Source organism: Ascoidea rubescens (assembly GCF_001661345.1).
Source record: "Ascoidea rubescens DSM 1968 unplaced genomic scaffold ASCRUscaffold_3, whole genome shotgun sequence".
NCBI lineage: Eukaryota > Fungi > Ascomycota > Saccharomycetes > Ascoideales > Ascoideaceae > Ascoidea > Ascoidea rubescens.
The window spans coordinates 438,786-453,917 of NW_017962915.1; the positions used below are offsets into that span (position 1 = coordinate 438,786).

The 15,132-nt window shown below is 31.9% G+C and overlaps 7 protein-coding genes across 7 annotated transcripts; 4 read left to right on the forward strand and 3 right to left on the reverse strand.

The window, feature by feature from the left end:
- The first annotated feature begins 502 nt into the window (after positions 1–502).
- Positions 503–2,978, forward strand: TFC6 (transcription factor TFIIIC subunit TFC6). Its single transcript, XM_020189067.1, has one exon. The coding sequence runs from the start codon at positions 575–577 to the stop codon at positions 2,756–2,758; it is 2,184 nt and encodes a 727-aa protein (XP_020048623.1). The 5' UTR covers positions 503–574; the 3' UTR covers positions 2,759–2,978.
- Positions 2,979–3,197: 219 nt separating this feature from the next.
- On the reverse strand, positions 3,198–3,851 carry ASCRUDRAFT_32494 (emp24/gp25L/p24 family protein; the record flags this gene model as incomplete). The annotated part of the gene is made up of 1 exon (XM_020190364.1): positions 3,198–3,851. The coding sequence occupies one exon, from the start codon at positions 3,849–3,851 to the stop codon at positions 3,198–3,200; it is 654 nt and encodes a 217-aa protein (XP_020048624.1).
- Positions 3,852–4,212: 361 nt separating this feature from the next.
- SPS4 (Sps4p) lies at positions 4,213–4,926 on the forward strand (the record flags this gene model as incomplete). The annotated part of the gene is made up of 1 exon (XM_020191633.1): positions 4,213–4,926. One exon carries the CDS (start codon positions 4,213–4,215, stop codon positions 4,924–4,926), a length of 714 nt encoding a protein of 237 aa, XP_020048625.1.
- A 338-nt stretch (positions 4,927–5,264) lies between these two features.
- On the forward strand, positions 5,265–7,154 carry ASCRUDRAFT_74726 (Zn(2+) transporter ZRC1). Its single transcript, XM_020192797.1, has one exon. It carries the CDS (start codon positions 5,417–5,419, stop codon positions 6,887–6,889), a length of 1,473 nt encoding a protein of 490 aa, XP_020048626.1. The 5' UTR covers positions 5,265–5,416; the 3' UTR covers positions 6,890–7,154.
- On the reverse strand, positions 7,136–8,741 carry ASCRUDRAFT_134156 (elongation factor 1-gamma). Its single transcript, XM_020189068.1, has one exon. It carries the CDS (start codon positions 8,632–8,634, stop codon positions 7,381–7,383), a length of 1,254 nt encoding a protein of 417 aa, XP_020048627.1. The 5' UTR covers positions 8,635–8,741; the 3' UTR covers positions 7,136–7,380.
- A 420-nt stretch (positions 8,742–9,161) lies between these two features.
- ASCRUDRAFT_6919 (uncharacterized protein) lies at positions 9,162–11,732 on the forward strand (the record flags this gene model as incomplete). Its single annotated transcript, XM_020191638.1, has 1 exon — positions 9,162–11,732. The coding sequence occupies one exon, from the start codon at positions 9,162–9,164 to the stop codon at positions 11,730–11,732; it is 2,571 nt and encodes an 856-aa protein (XP_020048628.1).
- Positions 11,733–12,020: 288 nt separating this feature from the next.
- Positions 12,021–14,891, reverse strand: OCT1 (metalloendopeptidase; the record flags this gene model as incomplete). Its single annotated transcript, XM_020191641.1, has 1 exon — positions 12,021–14,891. One exon carries the CDS (start codon positions 14,889–14,891, stop codon positions 12,021–12,023), a length of 2,871 nt encoding a protein of 956 aa, XP_020048629.1.
- Positions 14,892–15,132: the final 241 nt, after the last annotated feature.

The window sequence follows — 15,132 nt, forward strand, 5'->3', positions numbered from 1 at the left end:
TTTCAAAAAAACAGAATCAGCCACCAACAGACGAGCAGTCAATAGCAAAGTAGAGTTATATCAAGACGAGATATAAAACGAAGTTGCAAGTAGCAGTTGAACTGAGCAAAAGGGAGAATTTATAGGGAGAGTCTCTGGAGGTGAGCAGAGCCGACGAGGAAGAACCACGTCCCCGTGCAAAATGCGTTGTGAGTATGGGGTGGCCTGGTTACAGCCGCGGGACCGCAGCAAAGTCCCCCTAGAAACAGCACGTATGCACCAGAAGAGCATTGGAAAGGGGTTGCCCGAACAGCGGTGCGCTCTTTCCAGCACCGCCCAGCGCCAGCTCGTTTTGTTCGCTGGAGCTCTTCGAGGCCCTGGAAAAGCCCTGGAAAGCTGAAAAAAGCCGGAAAAATCCGGAAAAAGCATTTTCAGCGGTGCTTTACCGGGAATCGAACCCGCATCTCAGCCAGGCGTTTCGGGTTCGACTCCCGCTGCGGGCGTTCTTTGCGCGTCCCAAAATGGACGACGATATAATCAGGTCTTAAGCAGCTTTCGGGCTGGAGCTGGAACTGGAGGAGGAAATCACACAACCATGTCTTCCCAAAACACTGCTCCTCCCATGTTCGACGACAACAGCGAGCTTGCTGCCGAGCAGCTTGCGCTTGTGCTTTCTCAGTATACCTTTGACTCTTTTTCCATTCGAGCTACCCATAGCAGTGACTCCACCGATGCTGCTCCTGCGAGAAGAGACACTGGATCTGTCAGGGAGAGATTGCTATCGTACTATGGTGCAAACAAATTGTCCTTGGTCAATGTCGTTCAGATCAGGGAGATCTTCAAAAACTGCATTTTCAAGATCAATCTTCCTTCCATTGTGTATCTAATCAAGAGGAGAATCTTAGACAGCTATTTGAATTACACTTTTCCTACTCTCTATGAGTACCACACTCCCAACGAGAATTTTGATGGCAATCTCAGCGACAATCTCAATGAAGATATTGGTGTTGCTAACAGTGACTTGGAATTCTTAAGAAATCTCGTAACATCTCAAGTTAATGCTCAAGATAATACTGATGGGTTTGTTAAATTGGATAAATCTCAATTTACAAACCAAATCAACCTAACCAACAAAATAAAATTTTCAATTGATTATATCGACGATGATGATGAAAAATTTATAACTCTACTTGCTGATAAATCAATTCCTTTCAATCAAATCATCAATACAATCAATCCTCTTAATCCAGTAAACTTAAATCAAAGAAATGGCTTCATACTAAATTTCGGTGGAATTATTACTGATTTAATCTGGCTACAATTTTCTCTTAACAAAAAAAATATTAATAACAATATTCATGATAAAAATGATTTGTTCAATACTAATTTAAATAACTCGATTTCGAATTATCAATACCTTTTAATCTCTGGTATTCAATTTCATCGATCAAATCAATCTGAAAACTTATTAAACCCTTTTTTATCCATTTTTAATAATAATTTTAACTACAATTCAACCTTAAAGATTTACAAATTAGACATGTTTTCAAATCATCTATCTCTTTTTCATTCATACCTTTTTAAAAACTGGGGTCATATTACCTCAATTAAAATTTGCCCAATTGATTTCAATAAAAATAATTATCTGCCCACTATTATTCATAATGATAACTCGATCTCTTTGATAAGTTGTCTATTTTCTGATGGTAAAATTAGATTATTTAAAATCTTTGATGATCAATTTTATAATCAATATAATAATGATAATAATAACAACAACGACAACAACAACGACAACAACAACAACAATAATAATAATAATAATAATAATAATGGTGATAATGACACAAATTCAAACGATACTCAACACTATCAACAAATGATTAAACCAATATTAGAAATATCTCTACCATACCCTTATAAGATAACTTGCTATGATTGGCTTGACTCCACTTCAATAATTGTCGGCACAAATAATGGTTACTTGTCTCAATTTAAAATCATCGACAATCATTACCCAGTTCCAATTTTTTTAATTAAAAAACATGACAGCTACCTTTCAAATTTAATAATACAAAAAAGTTATCCAAATTATAATAATACTATCATTGTAACTACAGGTACTGATGGCTATACAATCCAATCCGATTTAAATGACTTGATCAATTCATACAATTTGTCCTCAAGATCCAAATCAATGAGCTTTTTAATCGATTTCTCTCCAATTTTATTAGCATATATAACGTCTGATTTAAAAGAATCGAAAATCTCCTCACAAAAGATTTTAAATCAATTGTCCCCCCTAACAAAACATGATGGCACAATTTCTTCATTAAATGTGTCAAATTTGCATCCAATGATATTAACAGGAGGTTCGGATGGAAATGTCTTTTTAGGAAACATGTTGAGAAGATTTTTAAATTCTAAAAAGGGATCAACGCCAAATTATAAAGTTATAAAATTATGGAGAGTTCAATATAATAGTTTTACCAAGATTTATAATATACTATCAAATTATGAAATTTCAAAATTATTACCGACTGGGGTGGTGAATGAAAATGGGAAAAATGGAAAAATAAAGAATAATAAGGATAAAGACAATGATGTGGATGAGGATAATGAGGATAATGATGATGATGATAAAATTTATCCTCCAGAAATGTCCGTTAATTGTTTAAAATGGAATAAAAATGTCAATTGTTTTAACTGGTATGCAGTAGGAACGACATGTGGATTAGTTATTATTGAAAATTCACTGACGGATGATTATGGATTTTAAGATGATGTATAATTTGGTTTACTCTATTTAAATCTAGTATAAATGTAATTTAATTTAATTTAATTTGAATTTAATTTGAATTTTTTCTTTTTTTATTTTTATTATTTAATAATCTAATAGTTTTGTTTTTCCTTTGAATAAAAATAAGGCAAAAAGAAACAAAAAAAACAAAAAAAACAAAAAATAAAAATAAAACAATACAATGCCCAAAAATAGGAAAAAAATAATGTTTTGAAAGATAATAATACATTAAGATAAAATTAGAAGGAAAAAAAAAAGGTAAGTAAAGAGTGAGTGAAAGAATGAATAGATAGATAATTAGATAGGTAGAATAGAAAAGAAAGGAAATTATTGATAAAAAAAAAAAAAATTGAAACAACAGAGAAATTTAGATTGATATTCTTAGTTTGAATATTGAAATTTTTTGAAAATAGTAAGATTAAACAATTTTTTGTTTTACGAAAAATGATTTGAGGTGTTTTAATTGAAAATAACCAACAATGATCAATACAGCTAATTGGATGATTGACCATTTGACTACTCTTGAATTTGTACTTTCACTTTGATCTCTAAAGAGAGCTTCTCTTTCTCTTATAAGTTGTTGTTCTCTTTGAATTTCTTCCACTTTACCATTCAAATCGTGGATTCTACTAGTTAACCAATTGACATCGTCAGTTTTCTTTGAATCAACAGCAGCAGAGTAACCGATTGCCATATCTAATAAGATTCTAATTCTTTGGTCTTTTTTAGGGTATTGAGGAGTCAAACAAAACTTGTGCTCGCCAGAATCTGTAGAGGTGAAGGTAAATTCGGAATCAGATTTTGATTTTTGAGAGACAACTCTGTGATTGTTATCAAAAGTTTCATCGACAGTGAGAGCTAAAACCAAGTTGTCAGGGTGATCAAAAGACTTTGTTTCGTCGTTATAAATTGCAGCATCAAATTTGGTTACTACTAAAGTATCAGCAGGTAGCTCTTCAAAGAAGCACTTCTTTTGGCCAGGGGTTGAGTAGTAATGCAAGGCATCTGATAAATTGAAACAAGAGAGTAGTATGAGCACAAAAGATAGAGAGTATGGAAAGGAGAGAAACATCTTGAAGGAGCTTTGGTGGGCGAGAGTGAGCTGAATCTGCTGGCGATGGAGGATTATCTGCTGGTATATAACACGAGTATCAACACGATCGAAAAAACAGTTGTTAAGTATTGCCGGGCAGAAGCCGGCGGAAGAGCGCCGCGCGTGCGCGGGCAGGGAAAATGCCGCCGGGTGTTTGTGGCAGCAGAGGAAGAAGAGAGATAAGAGGAAGAGAAAGCACAGAAAGAGGAAGCACAGGAAGAAGATATAAAGAGAGGTTTTCTCCTGGATGAGTTATGATCTGGTTGGACTCCATCGCCAGATCCCTTGCTAAGCAGTATCACAGCTCACCAGACAGACTACAACAAAAGAACCCGTCGCAATGACAGTAACAGCAGCTATCAACTCAATTAGAGAAAGAGTAAACTCCAGTCAATTGTTGAGTTCAGACCCCGTTCGTAAGAATGAGCCCAAAATTGTTGAATTGACCTCAGCAGAAGTCAGAAAGATCGAGAAAGTCGACCGAAATAAAGTTGAAACATCAACTGCAATAAAAGCCGCTGAAGGTGACGATGCAAAGCAGGAACTCAATAGTATCACCAATGTTGATGCCCATGATGCTGCAAGTGCAATGGAAAGAATGGGACCAAACAACAGTTTCCCTGAAAAGATGCTCAGACCAGCAAAGGCTGTTGTTGCAACAGCTCGAGAACAACTCAACTCAAGAGTGTATGATAGTCATGGAAAGGCAATTATTCGAAGCAACTTGGATCCAATCTTGAAACCAATCAACGACAACTTGAACGATAACATCAAGAAGTTAAACATCGACATTGAGCCTGTTCCAAAAAAAGGGTACTCTAACGAGCTTTCCAGAACCACAAGACTTATTTCAAGATCAACATCTTCTTCCATCAACCAGCTTTTAAGCAAAAATCCCAACCAAATGAGAAAGGACTTGTTGCAAGTGTACTACAAGGCCTACGACGAAGACGAGAAGAAAGACGCAAACATCTTGTCCAAACACTGGAACGCTGCCAATGCTTCTCTCAAGGCTGTTTCAGCTGTAGTTGGAGCCTCCAAAAAGCAGATCTAGCGTCTTTGCTGGATGATCTCTTTTGCACTCTATAGTTGCTTCTAATTCCCTGTAGTTCCTTATAATTCCTTATAACTCTTCACAAAACGCTCGCTTACCTAATCACAACTCTAGCTTACCTAACGCCTGACTAACAACAGTACTTAAGCGCGGGCAGAGCGGCCGAAGGCGGGGTGTGTTTTTGTGGCCGTCGGCGTTCGTTTTTCCAATCATAGATTGTGGCACACGGGTCTCGGTGTGCGAACAGCCAATCAACGCAGCGCACGCGCCATAAGGCTTCTTTTGAACGTTTTCCAGCCGAATTTTTGCAGACCATCATCAAACCCATCTAGAATTACCTGATCAATATTCTCAGTTACACTCTATAAATATTAATTCTTTTGGCTCTGGTTTTGCATTTTCCTTTGTCTTTAGAATCAATCTCTCTCTGTTCTTTACAGTATTCAAAAAACACTCTCTGAAATTCCCCTGAACACTCTTGTCCCTAATGATGGATGGAAAGCAAGTCAGAATTGTATCTTTATTGATACTAGATACAATCTTCTTCTTACTAGAAGTCATAATTGGTTATGCAGTTAACTCCCTAGCTTTAATTGCTGATTCCTTCCATATGTTGAACGATATCCTCTCTCTTTTTGTTGCCTTATGGGCTGTCAAACAAAAGAAGAAGGAGGCCACTGCTGATTATACTTATGGCTGGCAAAGAGCTGAAATACTTGGTGCTTTGATCAACGCCGTTTTCCTATTGGCCTTGTGTTTTTCGATCCTTATTGAAGCTATCCAGAGATTGATTTCTCCCCAGATTATCACCAATCCAAAGCTAATTCTCTATGTTGGTTGTGCAGGTTTAATCTCCAATTTCGTTGGTTTGGTATTGTTCAATGAACATGGCCATTCGCACTCTCATTCCTCATCCTCGAGTAAACATTCTCACTCTCACGCCAATGCTAATAACTCATCTTCAGTCAGTCATTCCTCCTCGGAAAACATCAATGAAATGTTACCAGAGACTGTTGTTGGAAGAATCGACGATGAAAGAACCTCTTTGTTACACTCCAAAAATACCCAAGCTCAAGCTCACTCCCACAACCATGCTCACACTAAGAAACACTATCATGATAATCCACATGAACATACCGACCATGATCACTCTGATCATTCGGATCATGAAGACCTTGAAACTCAATTGGTACAGCAAAAACCTAAAAAATCACTTAATATGAAAGGTGTCTTTCTTCATGTTCTTGGTGATGCTTTAGGTAACGTTGGTGTCATATTAACTGCTTTATTCATTTGGAAAACAAACTACTCCTGGAAATACTATTTCGATCCTATCATCTCCTTAGTTATCACTGCCATTATTTTCTCTTCAGCTCTACCTCTTTGTAAAACCTCTTCAAAGATTTTGTTGCAAGCAACTCCAAATGACATTTCTGCTGATGACGTTCAATATGATATCCTAAATTTATCCTATGTCAAATCGGTCCATGATTTCCATATTTGGAATCTCACTGAAGATATCTTAATTGCTTCTTTACATGTCGAATTAGATGCCTCTCCTGAAAAATTCTTTGATATCTGTGTTCAAATTAAAAAAATCCTACATAAATATGGTATCCATTCTGCAACTATTCAACCAGAATTCAAATCCTTGGATTTTAATACTATCAACTCTATAAACCCCATTAGTAAATCATCAACCATTAAATCAACATCATTAAAGAAATCTCAATCAAAATTACACTCCCAACCTCAACCTCAATCTCAATCTCAATCTCAATCTCAACCCCAAACTCAAACTCAAACTCAAACCCAATCCTCAAATGTATCTCCAAATGCAACTTTAATTGCAAAATCAGCTCCTTTAGATCATTCCTTAAGTTATGGGTCTGTTAATAATGGTTCCCAACAATGTCTTGTTGATGAAGAAACCGGTTGTAATTCCTCTGATTGTTTACATTAATTATTATAGCATCAATTAAAACTTTTACAAAATTCAATTCAATTTTCTCATTTATTTTTTTTTTCACTACTCCTTTGATTTTTATTTTTTTATTCATTTTTATATCCATTATTTCAATTTTTCACTCACTCACTTATTTTTTTTTCTTTTTTCTTTTCTCTTGCTAGTTGTAATTAGTTGTTCAATCACTAATTTATTAATTTTTTATAGTATAATATAATTGTACATTTATTTTTATTAACCTAAATCTAAATAAAAATCTTATTCCGAACTTTATTTCAAATTCTATTTATAATTTGAATTTTATTTTCTTCCAATTTTGATTTCGTTTCCGGTTTTATTTTCTCTTTTATTTCTTCTCTTACTTACAGCTTAATTTTACTAGTTCTTGAAAATACTCTGGAAAAATAAATTAAATTACTTTATAAAAAATATATTGAAAAATTTTTTGTATCTTGGTATTTTATTTATAGATATATACTACAACACCCTTATTTTAAAACCTTACCATCGCTGATTTCAATTGACTTACCACCAATAACAACAGGTTTATCCCAAGCCCACATATTATTAACAAAATCTTTAGTTTCAGCCGAGCTTGCATCCAATTTCTCATATTCATACGATTCCCAATCAGGTGCAACCTCAAATGCTGGTTTGAAATCTTGTCCTCTGACTAGAAGAGCACCAATAATACCATTGTTATTATTAACTCCATAAACAACCAAACAACCAAATAAATATTTAGTTGATGCTGATAACCTGTTGAAAAAGCCTCCAACCAAATTATTTGACATAAAAGTCAACGTTAATTCGTCATTATATTTATAACCAACTTTCCATAAGGACCATTCTTCGGGGTTAAAAAACTTATCCCAAAAGTATGGTAAAGCAGTTTCTCTAGTTTCCTCATTAGAATAAACACGTTTCCATTCATCTAATGGAATTGTAGATTTACCTAAGGCTTCTAATGGGTGTTTTTGTTTCTTTTTAACAAGTTGTTCATCTTCTTGATCATCTTCTTTGGGTTTTTGTTTCTTTTCTTGTTTTTTAGGTTGTTGTTTCTTCTCCTTTTTTGGTGGAACAAATTCAACAGGTTTTTCTCTAAATTTGTAATCTTTGTAAATTGGATATAAAATTGGATGGCTAATAACAGTCTTGTACCATCTAACAAAGTTTGGAAATTTGGCTCTCCATTCATCACCCCACAAATGATCAAAACCTCTTGTAGCCAATGTAGCAGAGAATAAATCAGCCAAAGAGATTCTTTCCCCAACTAAGTAAGTAAAATTAGTCAATCTCTTCTCAAAGACATCAACAATCTTATCAATTTCAACCAATGCATTTTCAACTTGTTTTTTGTTGTAAGGAGAAGCACCAGTTAAAGGCTTAAAAGCTAATGGCAATTGATACAATAATTCCGAATTAGCAAAGGATAACCATTTGATAATTTGACAGTAATCCTTAATAAGAATTTTTTCATTAGTTGAAGAACCTAGCAATTTTAAAGTATTCTTGGGATCTGAGGATTTTAACAAATACAAATTGATTGCAATACATTCATGCAACTTATAACTTTCAGCATCAATAAAAGTTGGAACCTTTTTCAAAGGAAAATTTCTTGTATAGTTCTCAGCATCTGATTCTGGTGTTTTGACAGCAACATCTAACTTAAAATAGTCAATGAAGGCTTTGGGCAAAACACCACGAATGGAAGCAGTAGTATATAAAGTAGCTTGGGACATTGCAATGGGAAATCAGCTAATTAACAAAGATAGTCAATTTTATCAAACAGTTCAAAACCAATTAAGAGTAATTGAGTTGTCAACTTATAATGAAAAAAAACAGCGAAGAAAAAAGGAAAGAACTAAAAAAATTAGTAATTCAAGGGAACAAATTAGAATTTTTGACAAAGACTTGGAAAAAACACGGATGTGGCACGGAATGTTGAACCACCGTATGAAATATGCAACTGTGTGCGGATATCTGCACCGGAAATTATTTACCACCAACTCGGTAAACTTTTCTCACCCATAATAATGGCAACTGCACCAAAGTCATGCAGTAACCGCAGTTACGGTAGTACATGTGCTTTACCTGTTAAACTGCTTCTGTATCACGTGACATGTAAACTTAAAAGTTCTGAAAAATTCAGTGAAGAACAAAAGCTGTTGAATGAATTGACTTTTATTTATTGTTGTTTAGATATTCTCTGTTTCTCTGTTGCATCAATTCTGGTTTATCTGTTGCTTAGTTGGTTTGTTTATTTGACATGGCTAGAATATCTGTGCTAAACTCCAGCAATGACACCAAATCCAGCGAGTCCACCTCTGCTGAAACTGCTTCCACTGTGTTGAATTCAGACTACAAGATATCTCTCAAGAAAAAACCATTCTTCTATGAAAACATATTTATCGAAGTATTGAATGCCAGATTTCAGTTCCTATCAAGGTTTTTGTTGTTTATTTCTGCTGTGGTTGCTTTTGTTTCGAATTCAATACATTACCCAGTGCTCTTCAACTCCAATGCAACCTCAACTAATTTTCTAAAACAACAATCCCCAATATTGAACTTCAGTCTATATTTTACTCCTAACTCAATTGTATTAAAATTCTTATTGCTTTCAGCTCAATTTTTAATAAGTTTTGCAATATTCAAACAAATAATCAACTATAAGAAAACATTCATCTTAATGGGCAAATCAAATACTTTCACTCCCTTTTTCAAAAATTACTTTAATCAATTTTATAATCAATTTTTAATTTTAAAAAATTTCAGAGTTTTTCTCTTTGAAATTTTTCCTTTAGTTTATTCATTAAGTTTATTGTTTTTTCTGCTTCCACTAATATCCCAGTTCAATTTGTTATTAATACCTAAGATTCACCAGTATCCCCAAATTAATGATATTTTGATTTACATTCTCTTTTTGATATTTTATTATTCAATTATAATTTCCTCAGTTTATCATTTCCTTAACCTAAATCATTTTCCAATATTGAAGTTTAATCAGTTTCACAATAAAATTGACTTTGGAAATATCTTTTCATTTTTGTCATTAAATCATTTTAAATTATTGATCTATTTAAATTTATTCATCAATTTATCAGCTTCTTTTATTTACTACATTTTGAATTTGAAAAGCTTCATCTATAATTATTTGATTTTTACTTGGTTACCTTTAGTTATTAACATTAACACAGATATTCCATTAAGTAACTCAAATTTTTCTATTTTCTATTTTTTTTCCTTTTTCAATCAATTTTTAAAATTATCTTTGATTTCACTAAATCTCTCTATTTTTTACTTGATTATTCATAATGCTTTCAAAATTTATATTCTACAAATCGGTTGTTTACATTATAATCAACCTTTATCATCAATTGCAAATGACTCAAAGACCCAAATAGATTCAATCATTTCAGGCTTGTTATCTAATAAAGTGTTGATCAAAACAACTGCCTATCAGGATTTGGCTTATTTGTCAATTAATGATCAATCTTTCAGAAAGAATTTATACACAAATTTATCAAACATCACTGTTCCTGATAACAAAACCATTTCTTTTAATAACAATGACAATACTAATACTAATACCAATAAAAATGATACAAATAGTAAAAAAAATAACTTCAATAATAAAAATTATAAGAATGATTTCAAAAAAAACAATTTTAATGATAATAAAAAGAATAATAACTATAATAACAATAGCAACTATAAAAACAACAACTACAAGAATAATAACTACCAAAATAACAACCAAAAAAACATTAAAACAATTGAAATTTATTCCTGGTTCATTATTCTTCATCAAATTGAATCGTTAATTAATAATTCAATTAAGAACATAAATAAAGTTTTGGTTCAAAAACCCAAATTAGCTTTAAATATAAATACTAAACCAAGTAAAGATGAAATAAAAATTAAAGGAGATATTTCCGATAAACTATTTGGCAACATAATTCTTAATTCAAACTCAAATAATAAAAATAATTTAACTGATGAAGATTCCAATCAAAAAATTAATTTGACTCCAATTAAATTCAAAAATTCTAGAATATTTTCAAATGTTTATGGCTTATTGCAAGATCCAGATGCAAAACAATCAAATTTAATTATATCAAATATTCAAAACTATGCAAATCTTATAAAGAACAATTATCCAATTTATTTAAAGAAATTTTTGGATTATCTTTTAAATAATTACAAAGTTTTATCTTTCTTATTCAACTCAAATTTCAAAAATGACTCACAAATCATTTTGAATGAAAATTCAACAAATCTAGGTAATTCAATCATAATTATATCAAACTTGCTTTTGTTTTCAATTGATGAATCATCTATAGGTTTAAACTCAAATATTGTTTTTACTACCATTATCAAAATTTTGGATTTGTTAGACAATTTAATTTCAACCACTGCTGTGTTTAAGAAAAAATTTTCAACTGAAATAAAAGATAAAAAAGAAATTGATATTATTTCAGAGATTCACGATTTAGCAATGCTGTATTTTTTCAAAATATCAGTCAAATATAAACATCTAATTAATGATTTACCCTTATCAAAACCTGTTTATAAGCTTGCTAAATGGTCAATTAACCAATCTTTAAAATCAAACAATGAGGAAAACAATTCAATATCCGATTTGAATATGAAGACTTTTGACAATTTGAAATCAAAATTAAATTTAAAAATGAAAGACTCAAACCTTTCTTTTTTAGAGCATGAATCCTCAAATCAGTTTCAAAATCAAACATCCACATCCACTGACACTTCGATGATGTATGATAATTTCAAACAAGAAGATGATGTTACCACATTTGATGTCAGTATATTATATTGATTATACTTTTTGTTAAATTGAAAATAAAACAAAAACTTGTCTCATAATTTTTTTTCATTATCACATTTTTATTTATTGCTTCATATATTATTTTTTTTTTGTTTCATAATGAATCCATTTAAGTTTTTTTATTCTATACTTATGTACAAGGAAGTTTTTAAAACTATAAACACCTAGCTTAAGGATATAATCAGAAATAATTACCCCATTGCAAACAAAAAAAAAAGCATTTTTTCCTCAAGCTTTATAAATTTTATATGAAAATTAAAATGTTTAATACAAAAAAATCTATTCTACATAATGATAAAGTTCGTCTTCTAAAAGATCACTTTTACTTATTAAATCCATTGAATCCTTGTTACCACTTTTTAATTTAGGATCATTCAAACAATCTGAAATTAATACCCATGGATCTTTTGAGCCTCCCCATTTCAAAACCGAATTTTTAAATATATGGCCATTGTTAGTATTAAAGGGGTTTTGATAAAATAATTCATTATAAATTTTAGCGGCAATGGCCCTATCTAATGTGTATGTGTAATAAGTTGAACCATATGTTAAAAGATGACTCCAACCACCTATCCATTTTGATTCATCATCAGCAAATATTTGCAATTTTTTTTCTGTATCCCAATAAATTTCCTTTGCAAAATTAGTTATAGACTGAACTAAATCTTCTACGTTATTTAAATTTATCAAATTTGTATTTTTAAGTGTAATTTCACTTTTAATTCCATCCTTATAAAAAATTGGATTTGGAGTATTGAGATGCAACTGTTGGTCAATATAGGCCAATTTTATTTGAGAATACAATTCGCAATATTTCAAAACATCATTTTCTGATTGATTTAGATAAATTGATTCATGCAATTCTTCATGAGGCCCTATATTAAAATCTTTCAGTATTTTGGAATCATAATGTTCACCGATAAATTCTAGAACACGGATATCTTTTGCAAAAGTTTCCATTAAAGTTGAGGGCAATTCCACAAAATCTGTTAAACACCTTGTACCAGAGACATTGTGTAAATTTGTTCTTCCAAACATTGAATGTAAAGAGTGACCAACTTCATGAAATAAAGTTTGCAAATCAGATAATGAGAGAAAAGCCATTTTTTGAGTCAAGTTTGAATTTAAGAGGACCTTTGACTGCTGTTTGAAGTTACAATTTAAAGCAATTATAGGTAATTGGTAAACATCACCGTTCAAATCTCTAGCACACTGAATAAAACCTTGAGATGAGTTTTTGTTTTGAGGAACTTTGTCATCATTTAATATTTCACATTCATTCAATTCTTGAGGGTTTGTTATCTTTCTTGAACAAACAATAGTGTAGTGAGCAGGATTTGGGGATTTGTCATTTCTTTCAAATAGATCAAAATATATTATTCCAATAATATCATTTTCATCTTTTGAATCAACAAGTAACACTTTTCTAACATCTTTATGCCAAGTTTCTCCCTTTATAGGATTTATGGGTAAGAATTTTACTCCATAAATAATTGATAAAAATTTTGATAATTTTTCCATTACGTTACCGAGTGAAAAATATTCAGAAATTGGTCTATTAAGAATTTGTGGAACATTTACACCATTTCCATGGTTGTATAAATTTATTCTTTTTTGCTGAATTAACTTTGCAGCTAGATAATCTCTGTCCCATGGTCTAATAAAAGATATTAATTGGCTATCATCTAATTGATCAACAGAAGATTTTTTGATAAATGAGTTATGAAATATTTCTAAGCTTGGATCGTTTACTTTTATGGAACTATTTCTATAATTTTGCAAGTCTAGCCATTTGATTTCCGCTAAAGTTTTCAATTCTTCTATACATTTTGGTTTAACTTTATCTATTAATTTATCTAGAAAAAACAAAACGTTTTCGGGAGATTTTGACATTTTATCCTTTAATTGAATGTGATTAAAAGTATTGTATTTTAATTTTAGAGATAGGATTTTTCTTGAGAGTAAAATTTTTTCTAAGATTTTTATTTGAGAGTCATGATGAGAATAAAGGCTTAGATAGATTTTTTTTCTTATATCTTCATTATTTGATGCCATTAAAACTTTATATGATATGGAACTCATTGTGGGGATTCTGATTTTATTTTTGAAGGTAAAATGTGAAAAAATATTCAAAAGATTATTTTCATTTATAAAATCTTCTGGTAAGGACGATATTAAATCTTTATAGTTGAAAACCAAATTTGAGGAATTTTTAAAATTTGAATCTCTTGAATTTGAAATGAATTCGTATTCTAAATGAGAAATTTTATTTGATAATTCAATATAAATTGTTTTAGATTCCTCGCTTAAATTGATCCCAGAATCTTCAAAGTCTTTAAGTAAAATTTTGCCCACAAGAATTTCCTCATTTGATAGAGAGTCTTTAATATGAGCTTTTAAGGGGTTATTTAGTATATCATTTAAATTTGTGTATAAATCAAACGAGGTATTTAATCTTATCATCAATTCGTTCATTTTTTGATGTGAAAGATTAGAGTATTTTAAAAAGTCTTTATTTGGATGGGAAACCCTTAAAAATGAACACAAGTCAATAACTTTGCATAACAAATCACTTAAATAATCTAGGTCTTTGATGTAATTTCTCAAAATATCATCATCGGGATTCTTCACAATTAGTTTTTGTAATAATTTCTCAATCTTTGTGACCATTATATCTGAAAATTTTTCTAAATCTTCAGGTTTTTTCAAGTATGGATTCATAAACAACCCAGTTCGCAGCTCATTGCCAAAAATACTCAAATTCGGTATGTTTGCTAGTCCACTCAAGTAGTCCTTGTTTTTGGAAAAGGACAGCCAGCATTGTTCATTATCAAAGATATTTTTCAATAGTTTGTAGGAACCATCTTTCTCAATGTCCTTCTGCACAGTTTTGTCAAAAGCCACAGCAGTTTTCAGAGGGTCTTTCGAGGCCAATTTGTAGTAGGGCCTCCAGAAGTCAGTTCCCAAGACGTTTCTATCATTTTTGCTTCCAAGTCTTTGTACCAAAGAGCTTCCCCAGCATTGAGTAAAGCTGAAGAAGGGTCGCGACACAGTCGACAATGACCTGGCCTGGCTGGAGATTCTCACCAAGCTGGCGATGGGGGAGCCCACAACATCAAAGCTTCTCACAGACAAAGCAGTTAGTCTCATTGTGGCAGCAAAATCACAGCAGCACTCGTCTCTTTCCCAACTGCTGCTCAACTTCTGCTCTTCTCCAGGCCTTCTCCTCTCCAGCACAAACAGCTCTGGCTTCAGATCTACCACGACAGCTGGATGTTGGATGAGAAGCTTATGCTTACGTCAGCACATCCAGCATTACATCAGCAGCTCCGGTTTCTCTGGGTTTGGAGCTGAAAAATTGAAGAGTGCTTTGAAGGACAAGAGCAAGAGC

Excerpts from the sequence above, each read along its gene's own strand:
- TFC6 (XM_020189067.1), top strand. The coding sequence starts at position 575 with ATGTCTTCCCAAAACACTGCTCCTCCCATGTTCGACGACAACAGCGAG.
- ASCRUDRAFT_134156 (XM_020189068.1), bottom strand. The coding sequence starts at position 8,634 with ATGTCCCAAGCTACTTTATATACTACTGCTTCCATTCGTGGTGTTTTG.
- ASCRUDRAFT_74726 (XM_020192797.1), top strand. The coding sequence starts at position 5,417 with ATGGATGGAAAGCAAGTCAGAATTGTATCTTTATTGATACTAGATACA.